Here is an 18,114-nt window from a genome sequence, read left to right as displayed (position 1 = left end):
AGAACTTCTGTATACATGTTAATGAAATTTTGAAAATATCTCCTCCCCACAAATCTCTCCAAATAGGGACAAAACAGTGATAGGATCCAGAAACAGAGGCCACTGGGGAGCATATAGGCATGAACTGGGTGAATTCAAGCCCCTTTGGGGCTGCCATTGCCATTTCAGAGTAACTTTGATGGTTCAACTGAAGTCTCCTGGTGGAGAGGTCAGCGGCAGGATCCAGGGAGCACCTGAGGTGAGAGGCAGCTCACCCATTGATTGCAATAGTCCTGGAGCCATTTGGAATACTGATGCCGTTCCTAGTGGCTTTCCTGATAAGCTGCGTGTCCTTCATGACACTGAATCTGAATTGCTGGGGGCACGAGACAAAGGCAATGCACGTGAATCTGCCTGCAAAGTCACAGGTAGAAGGCACGCTGGACAGAGCAACATCAGAGAGATGTGAAGAGCTGCACTGGCAAGTCCATATCTGCAGCCTTTATTGCGAACTGCTGTGAACATCGGTGAGGGGTGTCAGTTGTGGAAATAAAGGATAATAAGAGCAGTAATGAATAGCTGCACACTTTCCCTTTAAGCTGGAGTCTTTCAGGCTGTTAGGTGCACTCAGGCACTGCATTAGCTTCCTCCTTAGCCTTCAGTTGGCAAGAGATGGGGGCGCTCAAGCCAGGAATTTTTCAGTCCCAAGAAATGTCCCTGAACGGGTTCCACTCCATCCCCAGTCCTCCCCTTGAGGCACTGCAGAGCCCAGCACCAGACAAGGTGACTTGACTCCTCCTTGGCCACCAGACGAGGTGGACCTTGACTAAGGTCCAAGGAGGAGGGTGAGTGTCGAACTTGCAGTCTCCAGGGTCTCCACCGGCCAGAGCTCTAATGAGTGACCGAGCAAGTGAGACGAGACAAGACTGAAGGGGTAAGTGCTTGTTATTTTGCTGCTTATTCGGACCAGGCAATGGGCCCATCCAGTAAATTTCTGTGTGTCTGGTTGCCTGAGTGGCACAGGAGCAGGACTGAGAAGCAAGGTGGCAATCCTAAATGACCTGGTCTGGTGAGATGTTGAACCTGAGCACCAAGAGGTAGAGCCTGAGAGCTAAAGGGGATTTCATAGATCAGGAGGTGGAGCTCGGTTGTACCTGGACAGGGAGGAGATTATGACACCTGGGCCACCAGGGACGGAGTCTGGCTCTGGGGTGGAGCAAATATTTAAAGGTCTTTACCCAGCCAAAGAGCTTCTGCCTTCCAGATCTTGGTCCAGCAACCTGAGATTTTGGTCCTTGCCCCAGAGATCTTGAGAAGTGGCAAAAGCCCTGAAACTTTGGGCCAGACCTTGAGCCCTAGCGGCCCTACTGACTAAAGACCACGCTAGGTGGAGCAGCATCTGTTCCATAAAAGACCATCAAAGTGGTCTTGGTTCTGTGAGAGAGACCCTCTTTTGCTTGCAGAAGGTCCCAGGTTCGGTTTGTGACACCTCCAATGAACTGGAGCTCAATGACCACAGGGGCTGAGCTGCTGCGACCCAGTGCCTTGCAAAAGGTTGATCACCCTTCCTTTAAATGCTCTCTGGGGCAATAAGGGAGGATGTCTCCATGTCACAACCTTCGCCAGAAAAGTGAAGTGAGTTCTGGACACTACAGCAAGCAGGAGAGGAGGGCAGCTGGAGGTGCAGGATCACAGCTGGAGAGTGCCTGGAGCCCCCTTATCTCTCACTGCCTCTGTCTGAGACACACAGGAGCTGGTTTTGCAGGGTCAGGCTGGGCACAGATGCCGTCTCCAGGTTAAGGTCTGGCAGCCTCAGGATCTTGATTCAGCCAAACAAACTTGGGCTGTTCAACTCAAATGCTGAGTGCCCCTGATTTATGGCCTGAGAGCAGCAGCAGCAGCTCCAGAGAGCCACATCTCAGACAGCAACTTAATCCTGCCTGTCCGGAAGCCTGAGAGCCACGATCACTGTGCTAGGAGTGAACTGATATCCAGGCTGTGCACGGGGCGCTTGGAGGGGGACTTTCTCCTGTTCCACTGTCCTTCCACTCTACCCTGAATTAACTTGGGCAGTGGCTGCTACTGTGAGTTGCCTTCAGCGCTTGACAGGCAGCTCCTGGGCCAGCCCCCTCTCTGCAGTGCTGCTCCGAAATAAAAATATCTGCAGCCTTCCACTCTTTGCGAAACTCCCACCAGGGACCTGCCCAGGAGGGAACCCTTCAGGCCCTCGGAAGCAGGTGCTGCAACAGGAGGGGAAGTTGCCTTTTCTTCAGGCCTCTATAAAACTTTGGACTCTGGAAGAAAGATCACCACTCAGGCCCCCTCTTAGACCCCAAGTGTCCCCCTTTTTTGCCTGAGGTTGGCTGTTGTCCTGAACTCTGTCAACTGTCTCTCAAGGTCAGTGGGAAGGGACTGCATGCTGCCAGGAGGGCAGGGTGGGGAGAGCCCGGGAGCAGATTTTCACCAGGAAATGCCTTAAACTGTCAGAGAATTCTTGTTACGGCTCAGCTGTGCCATCGCTTCTTGGTGGACGAGGGGATCAGTGTATGTGACTGGCTAGAAAGGGGTTAATAAGTTGCATCTGCATTGACCTGGCACTGGAAAATAAATGTCTTGCTCCAGAGAGTGAGGACTGTAACTTGGAGAGAGCTGCCACTGACCAGGGAGTTGGTGCTCAGTGCAGCAGACGTGCCGGCCAGGAGTGCAATTCCCTGGAAGTGTCCCTGGCACAGCATAGAGAGGTGCACTGCAGCGCAAGAGAGCAGGGAAGGAAGCTTGTCTTAGGGGGCCTGAGAGCTTCCAGTGGTGCCTCTCTGGGGCAGCTCCGTCTGGAGGGTCCAGTCCCGAGAGAAGATCTCCACCCCGCGCTATCACATTGCGCTGCAGCTACAGAAAGAGCAGTGACCGGGCTAAAATTGGAAAGGGTGGCTGCCTTGCAGCTGATTTGGCACCCCCTCCCTCCTTCTCACCTCTTGAGTGGCATTGCCTGCCTTCTGCTATTGAAGTTCTTGGTTCCCTTAACTGTCTTCCTTCCTCACTAGATCAGTCATGAGCCACCCTTAGAATGTCCCAATAAAATGAGCACTACTTGCACAAGATAGCAGGTGTATTTCACTCTAATTTCTTCAAAGCCAGAAGGATTTCCTGTTGTTGTTGCAGGGGCAGAAATTAGGAATGAAGTCCAGGAATGTAACTGCTCATGTGTCTGACCATTGCCAACTGCCTGGAACTTTTAGCTCAACGCTTTGGGGTCTGCGGCGGATGTGCCCAGGCATAAATGGCCAGCAAAGCAGCTGATGGGCTTTTCCAGAACTGGAGTCCAGTCAAGTCAGTGGTTAAAGCTCTCTAATGCGGCAGCATTGATTTCCATGGGAGAATGGAGCATGTTCTTGGCTCTCTCCCACTGAATTCAAGGGGACGTTGAAGTTGGCGTGTCAGGACCGCTGTTGAAAGTTCAGTAGCAGGGACAGCAAAACGTTGGCAGCCTTAGAGGACTGGACCTCAGATTTTGGTGCGCTATAGGAAGCCACTGCCAAAGCACCCATCTGGTCAATGCAGAATCAACGTGGCAGGATAAGCCTTCAGCTGGGGAAATGTTCTTTCTATGTGATATAAAGCAGGGTTGTCAATACCACCCCAAGGGGTGCCACCTCCCCTGAGGCTGAGACACTGTGGTGCAGGGAGTGGAGCCTGCCCCCTTGGTCTGGGTTTTGGCCTTTCACTCAGAGGCCCTAAGAAGGAGGCTAAGCAGGGGTGTGCAGTGGGGGGGGGCAGGTGAGGAAGAGCACCCCCAGAATCCTTTGAAAAGCACTGCCAGTGAGGTGCGCAAGCACTCACAACTCATGTGCAGAGCGGCCGTGCTATTCAAAGGACTCAGGTGGTGACTCTGCCTCACCTGCCGCCCCCACACTGCACGTCCCTGACACTTCAGGTCAGTCCTGGGGACCTGCCAGCCCTCACTGGCAAGAGCTGCAAGCGTTGCTCCCTTTTAAGTCAGCTCCCAGTTAATGATAATGGAGGACCATCAGCTCAGTATAGAGGGGATTAGACACCTCCTCTTTGCTGCTCTGTCCTGAACTGCCTCTTGCAGAGAGACTGTGCCAGCCAGAGGTGCCTGGCCTGGCTTCCATGGCCCTGCGTGGCAGTCAGGGTTAACCTCCTAGATGACAGCATCATTCTGATCACACCCCTTCTGGAACGCTGCGTCTCCAGAGCATTACATCAAGGCAAGGTGCGGAATCGACGTAAAGATCTGATCTTGGAAGCTAAGCAGGGTCAGGCCTGGTTAGGACTCGGATGGGAGACCGCCCAGGAATACCGGGTGCTGTAGGCTTCTGTCCCAGGGAGCAAGATGACCGATTTCTAAGTGCTGGTCAGAGAGATCTTTCAGATGGTGGAGAAGGCAGAGTGGAAAGGGACACTTCTACAAGTGGACCAATCTAAGGCCTTTGACAGAATAAACAGAAAGTATCTCTGGCAAACAGTGATGGCAAAGGGTGTCCCAGAGGTCATCATAAACTATATAAAAACTCCTTATGAGCAGGCATCGGTTATGCTGCAGGTAAACGGATGGAAGGGAAAAATCATACCCACAGAATCAGGGATACGCCAAGGATGTCCATTGAGCCCACTCCTCTATGTTTTGGCATTAGATCCATTGCTGGCCATATTCCAGGCAGAGCCCAGAATAAAGGGAATCGCCATGGGTGGGGAAGGGAATAGCGCAGAGGCTGGGAATGCCACAAAAACGGTAGCCCACGCAGATGATGTGTACATTATGGTTAGAGACGTGGGTGAGAGGGAGACATTGAAGGGAATAATAGATTAATATAGCAGGGCCTCGGGAGAAGTGATAAACGAGGATAAAACCAAATGTTATTCTCTTGGGTCGAGGTGAGGGCCATGGGGGCTGTTTTTGAAACGGGTGAAAGGAAACAAGAGGATCAAAAGGTGGAATCTGTAAAAAAAATTAGGTATAATTTTTGAACTGAAACAAAGAGGGTGGGAAGAGAACTGGAAACTGTGGGCCTCTAAGGTGGAGGAAAAACTGAAGAGGTGGAAAAAATGGAACTTGAACCTGTACCAGAGGGTGCGTTACATCAATGTGTATTGCGTTCCGATGGCATCCAATTTGGCGGCGATCTATGCCCCACCAAAACAGGTGGTGGACAAGGTTACCCATCAGGTTTTTGTTTTCTTGTGGGGCACTGCCTTCTTCCCTCTTGCCCGAGCAATGGCATATAAGAAGGTGCAAGGAGGAGGACTAGGGGTTTGGGCCCTGGGACCTTTGTCCTTGGTGACCTTTGTCTCCTATAACTTTGACAACTGGGCGAAATGGAGGCAGAGGCTGCAGGAAGGGGGAGCCTTTGCATCTGTATGGGCCCAATTCGGAAACACTTGGGAAAAGACGACCTAGGGACAGAAATGGTGGGCGAAAGAAGAGACAAGATATGTACTCACTCAGGCGATAAAATGATCTTTGCCGGAATACATGAGGGAGGTGGTGACTCTGATGAAGGAGATGGGGCTCTCAGCCAAGCCGTATAAAACCAGCGGGCTGGAAGGGAAACAACTCAAGGATTACGTGTATGAAACGATGGTACAGGAGTTTATCATGAGGCCTCGCCAAGAGAAACAGCAAAGTAAGATGCACCTTTCCGCGTACCTGTTGCAGGAGAAGGTGGCGCACAGCGCCTTTAGCGAGAAGAGAATCCCCTTCAGTTTATGGGAATTAAGTGGAGGGCTTTCCATCAGGTCCTCAGGGTGGGAGCAGCAAACCCATGGTTGCAAGAAGATCAGAAGAGGTGCAAGAGGCCAACCTGTTCAGGGTCAGGACCCTCTAGATCTGTAGGCACTCCGGCGCGGATAGAAACGGTACCCCATTTCGTCCAAGAGTGTATGCCGGCAAAGGAGTTGTGGAGGGGCGTAGCGAGGGCCTTTAAGTGGGTTGAACTGACCCAACAGGCCTGGGAGTCTATCATCTCTGGGAAGGAGCCGGCGGGAGGTATGAGGGGACCCAAGAGGACGAGTAATGCGGGACAACGGAGGGGAGGAGACGATAGGTGGGAGGTGTCGTGGTCTATGGTAAGATTGATAAATCTGTATGTCCTTTTTGTGCTGGGCATCCAAAGGGGCAAAGAAATAAAGGAGAAAAAGTCCACCAACAAGCAGGGATGGGTCCGCTTTGTGGTCTCCAGAGTATACGGCGTCGCGGCTTACGAAAGGGTGAGAACCGGTTGAGACAGGTGGAAAAAATGGTGGGAGTGGTTAGATGGGGTGAATCCACCTGTAACGTGATGTATCCGTGTTCTAGTTAAACAGCTGAATGTAATATGACTGTAGCTGAAAATGTAAAATGTGATTTCTTTCCTTTGTATTAATGATTGTAGTATGAAACTTTTTAAAATAAAAATCTATATTTCCCAATCCCACTAGGGTATGCATGCATTTGTGTGCAGCTCAATGCAGAATCAACATGACAGGAAAGGCCTTCAGCTGGGGAAATGTTCTTTCTATGCAATATAAAGCAGGGTTGTCAGCATAATCAGGCAGGTGGGTGCACTGAATGGAGGAAGAGGAGGAAAAGGCCCCCACCCCTGCATACTGTTTCATGGGTGTATGTACTCCACGTATTTGTTGCTTTCCTATTTCTCAGGAGCAGTTTAGAATTAAGGCTGCTTATGAAAAGCCTGGCTGATTCCGGGTTACTGGTTATTGCAGACTGATTAAAAAGATCTTAAAACAGCAATTTTCAATGTTTTTCCTACGGCACACTGACCTTGATGGTCTTTGCCTCTTGTGATGTCACTTCTGGCTTCCAGGTGACTCTTCCAGATTCTGCTGCTCTGTTTCTAGGACAACTCTTTGTAGTCATGAATAGCCTGTCCCTCTTCCTCTGCCAGCACTAGAGGAAGAGGGACAGACAATTTGTTACTACAGGCAGTGAATTGCCCTAGAAAGTGATCCGCAGAACCTGGAAGAGTTTTTCAACCTCTGTGCTCCAGACTACTGAGGTACACCTACGGAGCTTTCATGGCGCACCAATGTGCTGCAGCACACCGGCTGAAAATTGCTGTCTTAAAATGTTTGAATCCTGCAGTAAACTTAGGCAAAGATAGTTTCTTGTACACAGCATTCAGTCTAAAAGGTTGGGAGATCTAAGGAGAGCGAATCAGCAGAAGGGAATCGAGAATATGCAAATATTCAGGCACATCGTACAGGTCATAAGGATGGTAATCACTAAGGTTCACTTTCAGTACAAACCCAAGTTTCTCACCAAGCATCCCCTTGATGGAGAACTTCAAGTGGTCCTGGATCTCTGATGAGTGTATGGATGTGATACATGTGCTTCCAAGCATTTCTTTCAATCTCCTAGAATCCTGCTGTGCACCCAAAAGCTAGAATTTGTGAATCAATTCTATTGAGCAGGTGCTGTCAGGCTCCAGAGAGAGACCTGTGGTGACTGCATGCTGATCCAGGCAGTAGCACCTAGTGCAGCATGCTCACTCCCTTCCCCTTTATGGACACATAGCTTGCCAGGGAAAAGCCTTGGTAGTTTGTATCCACCGCCACCAGCCCAGGAGATCAGGTTAACCGGAGAAGCTGATTGGGCAGAACCTGCCTCCTAGAACAATATTGAACCTTAGGGATCTCTATCAAAATCAGTCTCACAGTAGCACTTGTAGAGTGAGGAGACAAGACAATCCACTGATCTTTCCCTTAACTGGGCAGACTCAGAATACTATGCAAAGAGTTTATTAGAATGCTGATAAAAAGATAGAGATAAAAGAACCAATTGAACAAGAAAAGGATTAGGGAGAATTGGATTTGGCAAAAAAAAGGTTTTTTTTTGCAGACGCGTGTGGCCTCTGGGACACCAAGTGCCTCTGGGAACTAAGTGCCAGGTAAGGCACAAGAGTTTAGCATCTGGGCGAGGAGAAGGCAAGGAGACCTCTGAGTTTTGGAGAAGGAGAGGAAGAGGAGCAGGAGGAGGAGGTAAGTGTACTCATTCTAACGCTTTGTCTTTCTAACTCCCTGTCTTCTAACCTTAACCTTACCTTTAAAGCAACCTTAAATCAAATTTGAAAGTTAGCACCTAAGGGAGGTACATAGGGCTACTCGTGAGTAAGAGCAGAGTCCTACTCGTGAGTAAGAGCAGCGTCCTACTCGTGAGTAAGAGCCCAAGGGTCAGGCATTTAAATCAAAGTTGAAAGTTAGCTGCACCTAAGGTAGCACTTAATCGAAGGAAGGGAGGAGGATAAAGTTAAAAGCAGGTTTTTCTACTTGTTTAAATTAAACCTATACTTAACCCAGGTTAAACCTAATCCAAGTTAGAACATAACCTAAACAGGTCAGTAAATTGGGACACAGGATCTAGAGAGCAATAAATAATTAAACAAACCCAAATAAAAACTAGCGTGAGGTTACAAAAACAGTCCAGCCTAAGAGAACAGAACTAGGAGGGAAAGGACCTAGGAAGGGCCAATTCCCAACCCATTAAGAGCCCCATTAGGCTAATCCAAGCAGTCCATTCAGGAGCCTGCAGAGTAGGTCACGCCCATCAGCAGCCATTTGCCTTCCTGAGCTTTTGTAAACTCACCTGGGAAGGCCAGCCCCCTTTCAATCAGGAAGGAAGGAGGGGGGAGGAGCCAGCCAGGAGTATAAAGCTAGGCGGGCCATCGCGTGAGGCTCTCTGCAGACGCGTGTGGCCTCTGGGACACCAAGTGCCTCTGGGAACTAAGTGCCAGGTAAGGCACAAGAGTTTAGCATCTGGGCGAGTTCAGCAGCAGGGCGAGGAGGCCAGGGCCCCAGACACTGCCCGTCCTCTTCCCTTGAGAAGAGGGCTGCTATCCAGTGTACGGTTTTTAAAAGAACCCCTAAATAAAACAACAACAACAAAAAAGCTATGCAGTCAGACAGCCAGCAGCAGGGTGGGGGCTATCCAGTGTTCTGCATCGAGTGCCACATGTATGATTATATGCCTCTGGGGCATAAGTCATGGGTGTGTCCTCGCTGCAAGGAGCTCCAGGCTCTCAGGGAACGCGTCCGCTCCCTTGAAGCCTTGGTGGCCGACCTGGAGAAGCGCAGGCAGCCAGAGGAGGACCGTGGGGAGACTTCCGGGGATGATCAGGCTTCGTCCCAACCTCAGGCGTGCAGCTCCTCGGCTGCCCGGGTGGGAAGTCTCGGGACTGGAGGACGTCATCCTGGAGAGGAGGGAAACAATCCCCTAGGGGGGATCCCTTCTCCAGGGGATGGGCCCGTATCCGAGCGCACTCGGGATACTCCTCGGCGGGAGGGGGGTCGGGGGCTTCTTGTAGTGGGGGATTCGATTATTAGAAACATAGAGAGGGGGGTTTGCGACGGATGTGAGGACCGCATGGTGACTTGCCTGCCTGGTGCGAAGGTTGCGGACATCACTTCTCGTCTAGACAGGCTGGTAGACAGTGCTGGGGGAGAGGTAGCGGCTGTGGTGCATGTCGGCACCAACGACGTGGGCAAGTGTAGCTGGGAGGTCCTGGAGGCCAAATTTAGGCTTTTAGGCAGGAAGCTGAAAGCCAGGACCTCAAAGGTAGCGTTCTCTGAAGTGCTACCTGTTCCACGCGCAGGGCCAGCTAGGCAGGCGGAGATCAGGGGTCTCAATGCGTGGATGAGACGGTGGTGTAGGGAGGAGGGGTTTAGATTCGTTAGGCACTGGGGAATGTTTTGGGACAAGCGGGGCCTGTACAAGAGGGACGGGCTCCATTTGAACCAGAATGGAACCAGACTGCTGGCGCATAACATTAAAAAGGTGGCAGAGCAGCTTTTAAACTGATCCCTGGGGGAAGGCCGACAGGAGCCGAGGGGCATCCGGTTCGGGACTCCTCATCCCTATGGGATGAGGATGGGGAGGTTAGAGAACAACAAGACAAAGGCAGGGTAGGAGAAGAAATTGGGAAAGGTAGGGAGATGGGATGTGATAGACGGTTTGGCACAATGAGAGGATGCGGGGACAAAGGAGCAAATAAGCAGCCCATCCTGGGGCATTCCGTGTATAAATGCTTTTATGCGAATGCCCGAAGTCTACGAGCAAAGGTGGGAGAACTGGAATGTCTGGTGACAAGGGAAAATATTGACATAGTGGGCATAACGGAAACCTGGTGGAATGCAGAGAATCAGTGGGATACCGCAATCCCGGGCTATAAACTCTACAGGAGGGACAGGCAGGGGCGTGTTGGAGGTGGGGTGGCCCTTTATGTTAAGGAAGGGATAGAATCCAGCAAAGTAGAGATTGAAGGTGGGTCCGACTCCACCGTAGAATCTCTGTGGGTTAAATTACCAGGCTTGAGCAGCGATGTAATACTGGGGGTGTGCTATCGTCCTCCAGACCAGAAATCGGATGGGGACCTTGAAATGAGGAAACAGATCAGGGAGGTGACAAGGAAGGACAGGGTTATAATCATGGGGGACTTCAATTATCCTCATATTGACTGGGTCAATTTGTGTTCTGGTCACGATAAGGAAACCGGATTTCTTGACGTGCTAAATGACTGTGGCTTAGATCAGCTAGTCACGGAGCCCACCAGAGGACAGGTGACTCTGGATTTAATTTTGTGCGGTACGCAGGACCTGGTTAGAGATGTAAACGTTACTGAGCCATTGGGGAACAGTGATCATGCTGCGATCCGTTTTGACGTGCACGTTGGGGGAAGAATACCAGGCAAATCTCTAACAAAAACCCTTGACTTCCGACGGGCGGACTTCCCTCAAATGAGGAGGCTGGTTAGAAGGAGGTTGAAAGGGAGGGTAAAAAGAGTCCAGTCTCTCCAGAGTGCATGGAGGCTGCTTAAAACAACAGTAATAGAGGCCCAGCAGAGGTGTATACCGCAAAGAAAGAAGGGTTCCACTAAATCCAGGAGAGTGCCCGCATGGCTAACCAGCCAAGTTAGAGAGGCTGTGAAGGGCAAGGAAGCTTCCTTCCGTAAATGGAAGTCTTGCCCTAATGAAGAGAATAAAAAGGAACATAAACTGTGGCAAAAGAAATGTAAGAAGGTGATAGGGGAGGCCAAGCGAGACTATGAGGAACGCATGGCCAGCAACATTAAGGGGAATAATAAAAGCTTCTTCAAATATGTTAGAAGCAGGAAACCCGCCAGAGAAGCGGTTGGCCCTCTGGATGGTGAGGGAGGGAAAGGGGAGATAAAAGGAGACTTAGAGATGGCAGAGAAATTAAATGAGTTCTTTGCATCTGTCTTCACGGCAGAAGACCTCGGGCAGATACCGCTGCCCGAACGGCCCCTCCTAACCGAGGAGTTAAGTCAGATAGAGGTTAAAAGAGAAGATGTTTCAGACCTGATTGATAAATTAAAGATCAATAAGTCACCGGGCCCTGATGGCATACACCCAAGGGTTATTAAGGAATTGAAGAATGAAGTTGCAGATCTCTTGACTAAGGTATGCAACTTGTCCCTCAAAACGGCCACGGTACCAGAAGATTGGAGGATAGCAAATGTCACGCCTATTTTTAAAAAGGGAAAGAGGGGGGACCCGGGAAACTATAGGCCGGTCAGCCTAACATCTATACCGGGTAAGATGGTGGAATGCCTCATCAAAGATAGGATCTCAAAACACATAGACGAACAGGCCTTGCTGAGGGAGAGTCAGCATGGCTTCTGTAAGGGTAAGTCTTGCCTCACAAACCTTATAGAATTCTTTGAAAAGGTCAACAGGCATGTGGATGCGGGAGAACCCGTGGACATTATATATCTGGACTTTCAGAAGGCGTTTGACACGGTCCCTCACCAAAGGCTACTGAAAAAACTCCACAGTCAGGGAATTAGAGGACAGGTCCTCTCCTGGATTGAGAACTGGTTGGAGGCCAGGAAGCAGAGAGTGGGTGTCAATGGGCAATTTTCACAATGGAGAGAGGTGAAAAGCGGTGTGCCCCAAGGATCTGTCCTGGGACCGGTGCTTTTCAACCTCTTCATAAATGACCTGGAGACAGGGTTGAGCAGTGAAGTGGCAAAGTTTGCAGATGACACCAAACTTTTCCGAGTGGTAAAGACCAGAAGTGATTGTGAGGAGCTCCAGAAGGATCTCTCCAGACTGGCAGAATGGGCAGCAAAATGGCAGATGCGCTTCAATGTCAGTAAGTGTAAAGTCATGCACATTGGGGCAAAAAATCAAAACTTTAGATATAGGCTGATGGGTTCTGAGCTGTCTGTGACAGATCAGGAGAGAGATCTTGGGGTGGTGGTGGACAGGTCGATGAAAGTGTCGACCCAATGTGCGGCGGCAGTGAAGAAGGCCAATTCTATGCTTGGGATCATTAGGAAGGGTATTGAGAACAAAACGGTTAGTATTATAATGCCGTTGTACAAATCTATGGTAAGGCCACACCTGGAGTATTGTGTCCAGTTCTGGTCGCCGCATCTCAAAAAAGACATAGTGGAAATGGAAAAGGTGCAAAAGAGAGCGACTAAGATGATTACGGGGCTGGGGCACCTTCCTTATGAGGAAAGGCTACGGCGTTTGGGCCTCTTCAGCCTAGAAAAGAGACGCTTGAGGGGGGACATGATTGAGACATACAAAATTATGCAGGGGATGGACAGAGTGGATAGGGAGATGCTCTTTACACTCTCACATAATACCAGAACCAGGGGACATCCACTAAAATTGAGTGTTGGGCGGGTTAGGACAGACAAAAGAAAATATTTCTTTACTCAGCGCGTGGTCGGTCTGTGGAACTCCTTGCCACAGGATGTGGTGCTGGCGTCTAGCCTAGACGCCTTTAAAAGGGGATTGGACGAGTTTCTGGAGGAAAAATCCATTATGGGGTACAAGCCATGATGTGTATGCGCAACCTCCTGATTTTAGGAATGGGTTAAGTCAGAATGCCAGATGTAGGGGAGGGCACCAGGATGAGGTCTCTTGTTATCTGGTGTGCTCCCTGGGGCATTTGGTGGGCCGCTGTGAGATACAGGAAGCTGGACTAGATGGGCCTATGGCCTGATCCAGTGGGGCTGTTCTTATGTTCTTATGTTCTTATGTAAGGTTGATTCAAAACAGAAATTGGAACAAGGCAAGAGTACCAGTCCAGCAGTTATACAAAAGGCCAGCAGATGACACTGAGACATTGCCAAATCTCACACATGTGTGGTTTAACTGCGTGCTAGCTAGGAATTTTTTGAATGAGCTTGTACCACGCAAAGAGAAGACAGACTAAAATCCTTACAGTTTCTGGCTAAATACAGGTATCAGACCTCCTGAGGATACTGAAAATCGCAGATAAGCAAATCCACAGTTTTTGGCCCCTTAAGTACTCTGAAGGGAAACAGAGCACAGCTCCGGTCCCGCTGGAAGGCTTTCTGAAACCCTCCAGGGCTTCTCCGGCTATCCTAATGCCTTTTAAAGGCATACAAACATGACTTCTGGTTTTTGCCTGAAAAGTAGAAGTAGCGTTTTTTTGCTCTACGAGGCCATTCTGAAGCCCACAAAGGCCACGGGTGGAAAGCCCTCCGGAGGGGACTGGAGCACAGCTCCGGTCCCCTTCAGATGGTTCAGGTGGAGGCACATGTCACTCAATGCAGGACTGAAGGGTCCGTGTTGAGCCAGATCTGCAGATGTAAAATCCATAGTTAAGTAGGCTCCACCTGTACTGTAACTTATGGAACCACCAGCTCTTTACATCCTGTGAGGACCTCTTGAGAGATCACTGAATGAGGAGGTTCTTGGTCTAGTGGAACAAAAGAAGGGTCAACTTCCTTCCGCTTAGGATCCTCAGCCGTAATGATGTCACCTGTTCCCTGATCTCTGCCTGGAGGAGAGTCAGTTGCTTGACACTTGATCAGCCAGTTGGACCAGTCAGGCTGCTTTGAACCCCAATTTGCATTTTCGCTCCACTAAGTTGTCAGCCATGGAATCTCAGCTCTGAACCACAGACTGAATTCCAAGCTGGCTCCCACATAAAAAAGTAAACAGCATATACACAGAAATGCACATAAAAATAGCGATTTTATGATAGGTGCATTTTTAGGAGTTTGTTGTAAGCAGATCATGGCAAACCTGGACAGGAAGAGCGTCCAGTGTGGACGCAGGCTCAACCCACGGTCTTGTCTCGCCTCACTTCCTCCCAGGCATGCTAGTTTTCCATGGGCCTGGGGATTTTCCTTCTGGAGGGCCATGCCAATGTGTGATCCCAGTAGTGTAGCTAGAGGGGGTGGCACGGTAAGTACTGCAGGTGCCACAACACGCCATGTGAACAGCTCCTCCCAATGGCCATTGGAACCATTCCGGGCAGCACTGGCAGCAAGCAGGTGCTCAAGCCTGTTGCCATCTGGAATGGTTTTGACGATGAGCAGAAGGGGTCACTTACATGGTGTTGCAGCACCTGCAGTACTTAGCGCCCACCTTCTAGCTACGCTACAGTGTGATTTCCTTCCCCCCCCCCTTGCAGTTGAAATTAGTGCAGTCTAGAAACTGGTTTCCAACCTCAGTGAGAACCTGGATGCTTTTCCTTTGCAAGAGGCTCAAATGTCTAAAGCAGTTGTCTTTCCTGACGAGGCTGCAGACCTTTGTCAACCATGGTGGAGTTTTGCGTTCTGTCGATGCTTTACTTTGTGGCAATGTGACCCATGGAAAGGCAGCAGGTACCTGTGTGGCTGATAATGAAGAGACCTTCTCAACCAAGAGAAAGGTTAAGAACATAAGAGCATAGGAAGAGCCCCGCTGGATCAGGCCCATCTAGTCCAGCTTCCTGTATCTCACAGCGGCCCACCAAATGCCCCAGGGAGCACACTAGACAACAGGCACAACCTGCGTCCCAGTGCCCTCCCCTGCATGTGACAATCAGAGGCAGCCTGCCTCTAAAACCAGGAGCTTGCACATACCTACTATGACTTGTAACCCATAATGAACTTTTCCTCCAGAAATTTGTCCAATCCTCTCTTAAAGGCATCCAGGCAAGATGCCATCACTACTTGGCTAGTAAAAATATACATTGGGAAACCCATCATGAAATGCATTGAGGGTAAAAGGATGACTGACAGCCCAATCCTATGCATGTCTACTCAGAACTAAGTCCCATTAGAGTCAATAGGGCTTACTCCCAGGAAAGTGTGGATAGGATTGGGCTATGAACATAACATAAGAACATAAGAACAGCCCCACTGGATCAGGCCATAGGCCCATCTAGTCCAGCTTCCTGTATCTCACAGCGGCCCAGCAAATGCCCAGGGAGCACACCAGATCACAAGAGACCTCATCCTGGTGCCCTCCCTTGCATCTGGCATTCTGACATAGCCCATTTCTAAAATCAGGAGGTTGCGCATACACATCATGGCTTGTACCCCATAATGGATTTTTCCTCCAGAAACTTGTCCAATCCCCTTTTAAAGGTGTTTAGGCTAGACGCCAGCACCACATCCTGTGGCAAGGAGTTCCACAGTCCAACCACACGCTGAGTAAAGAAATATTTTCTTTTGTCTGTCCTAGCCCGCCCAACACTCAATTTTAGTGGATGTCCCCTGGTTCTGGTATTATGTGAGAGTGTAAAGAGCATCTCTCTATCCACTCTGTCCATGCCCTGCATAATTTTGTATGTCTCAATCATGTCCCCCCTCAGGCGTCTCTTTTCTAGGCTGAAGAGGCCCAAACGCCGTAGCCTTTCCTCATAAGGAAGGTTCCTCAGCCCCGTAATCATCTTAGTCGCTCTCTTTTGCGCCTTTTCCATTTCCACGATGTCTTTTTTGAGATGCGGTGACCAGAACTGGACACAATACTCCAGGTGTGGCCTTACCATAGATTTGTACAACGGCATTATAATACTAGCCGTTTTGTTCTCAATACCCTTCCTAATGATCCCAATGTATGAGTTAATACATATTCAGTCCACAGCACAAACATAAGGCTGCCAACATTTATTCTATGCTCCCAAGCTTTTAGTAGCCTGACACACAAAACCCAGTGGGTGAGACTTTCTCCATTATTTACCTTCTTGCCAGGGACAGGTGTGTGCATGTCAGGCTGCTGTTCAAAACACAGGTGGAAGACGCCAGAAAGTTGGCAACCCTGCATAACCTGTTCACAGAGGACGCTTAACTGAACGGTATTAATAATCCACATGGTTATTATATCTGCTGCACAGTGTGATGGAGGAGAGCAGTCGTGATCAAGATTATTGGATGTTACTCAGGGCGTGTGTTTTAATATGACATGCTTAAAGCATGCAAATGCAATTAACTGTACAATCAATTGATCCACTAAAGCTTTTCTGATGAATTGACTAAGATTTCTTTAATCAAGTGGTGACCCTGGTAAGAATGCCTAAAGAATTCTTGGCACCCTTACAAAGCTGCTTAGTTCTTTTGAATGGTAGCCTGGGAAACAATTCTGTTTCAAAACAATTTTGTGACAGGCAGAAACCCAAAGGGGGAAGCTTTCCCACTGTGGATGCAGTGACAGGGAAAGCATCATCCGTTGCTTGTCATGCATTGTCAAGGCCACAGGAACCTGGCCAGGTTGAAAACAAGCCAGGACGGTGTAGTGGCTGGGAGTTGGACCTAGAAGATCCAGGTTCCAATCCCCGCTCAGCCGTGAAGCTTCTTGGCTGACCTGGGCCAGCCACTCTCTCTCAGCCTCCCTCATGGGGTTGCTGTGAGGACAAAAGGAGGGAAGGACCACGTACACCACCCTGAGCTCTTTGGAGAAGGGATGGTATAAAAGTGTGAAAAACAAATGATACCTACGGCACAGGAGCGACTGAAGGAATAACAACCGCAAGGAAGAGGACGCTTTGGTCAGGCCCAAACATTCCCTATATAGAATGGCTCTGTAGATAAAACAATCTGAGTGAAGCTGACGCTTTTATCTGTAGCCAGATGCCCACATCTGTCCCCATCTTTCCTGCCCCACCCACAGGTCTGGGTCCTCTGGAGTCGGCGTCAGTGGTGGTGACTCTCCTCCAAAATGGGCATTAAAGCGGCACTGCCTTCTTACGAGCTGGGGCTCTATGCTCTGGTGGTGCTGTGCGCCATCGCTTACAGTGGACACGAGATCTTCGAATGCTCTCGAGGTAACTGACCAAGTCAGAAGAGCCTGTGGTGGGGCTGTCAGTGGTTGGGAGGACCAGAGGGTCAGGCCATCTCTTTCTTAGCTTCCACCCCACCTAAAAAAAAAAGGTTCCACTAACGGTATTCCACTAACAAAGAAAGGGTGTTAGTTTTCATTTATGTGGTGTGTAGATGGCAGCTTCCCCCAGGGCTGGCTTAAAGTTGTAGCCCTAATGTGGAAGTGTCCTCCAGGACTGGCTTCTGGGGTGGAGATCCCTCTGTGGTTGTCTTGTTCTTGTCTCGATGTTTGGCATCCTGTACATAAGATGCTTACACCCCCAGATCAGTTGCAAGACAAGAGGTATTCAGGAATGAAAGGGTGTGAAACTAACCATTAGGAATATGCACCAGTGCATTCAGGTTCAGGTACAGCATGAGAGCAGATGTATACCAAGAACTCAAGAGGCAGGTTCTGCTAAGCGATGAGTTTTGCCATTAGAAAATAGCATTCCTGTTTCATAGAACAAGAATTATAACCCCAAAGGCATGTCGTTCCAAGGAGCTGAGGGCCCAGGCCTATCCAATTACCCAGTGGCATTGTAGCTGTACCAATGGGGCATACACTGCATGTTGTGGTGGGGAGGCAGTCATAGCAGCCTCCTTAAGGTATGGGAACATTTGTGCCCTTATCTTGGATCTGCATTGCAGCTGCACCAGTGCTGAAAAATTGGATAGGATGGACCCTTAGGCTGCAATCTTAACCAACTTTCCAGCACTAACATAAGGGCAATGCAGCTTCAAGGTAAGGGAACAAACATTGCCTTACCTTGAGGAGGCCTCCATGACTGCCCCCCAACTGCAGGATGCAGCACACGTCCCGCTGGCACAGGTATGGAAAGTTGGTTACCATAGGCTAGGCATGCCTAGCAAGATCTAGGACAGCAATTTTCAACCCAGGGTACGCTGCTACAGAAGGTCTGCAGGTATGCTGCAGGAGTTTCAACAATGGTTGAAAAACCCTTCTGGGTTCTACAGCTCAGTTTCTAGGGCAACCCCTCCAATGTGTGTATTTCCCTGCCTGTGAAATTTCTTTGATGTCACCAAAGCTCCC

General features: G+C 49.6%; 1 protein-coding gene across 1 annotated transcript in view; it reads left to right on the top strand.

Annotated features, from left to right (window-relative positions):
• The first annotated feature begins 2,138 nt into the window (after nt 1-2,138).
• HHATL (hedgehog acyltransferase like) overlaps nt 2,139-18,114 on the top strand; it is a 28,266-nt gene continuing 12,290 nt past the window's right edge. The window contains exons 1-2 of the mRNA XM_066629093.1: nt 2,139-2,376; nt 16,873-17,026. Coding sequence (XP_066485190.1) covers nt 16,921-17,026 — 106 coding nt within the window. The 5' untranslated portion in view covers nt 2,139-2,376; nt 16,873-16,920. The remainder of the gene's footprint in view (nt 2,377-16,872; nt 17,027-18,114) is intronic.

This window comes from Tiliqua scincoides, chromosome 5, assembly GCF_035046505.1.
Source record: "Tiliqua scincoides isolate rTilSci1 chromosome 5, rTilSci1.hap2, whole genome shotgun sequence".
In the NCBI taxonomy this organism is placed as follows: Eukaryota; Metazoa; Chordata; class Lepidosauria; order Squamata; family Scincidae; genus Tiliqua; species Tiliqua scincoides.
The sequence above is the reverse complement of the archived record's forward strand: the minus strand, read 5'-3'. Positions and strand labels throughout refer to the sequence as shown.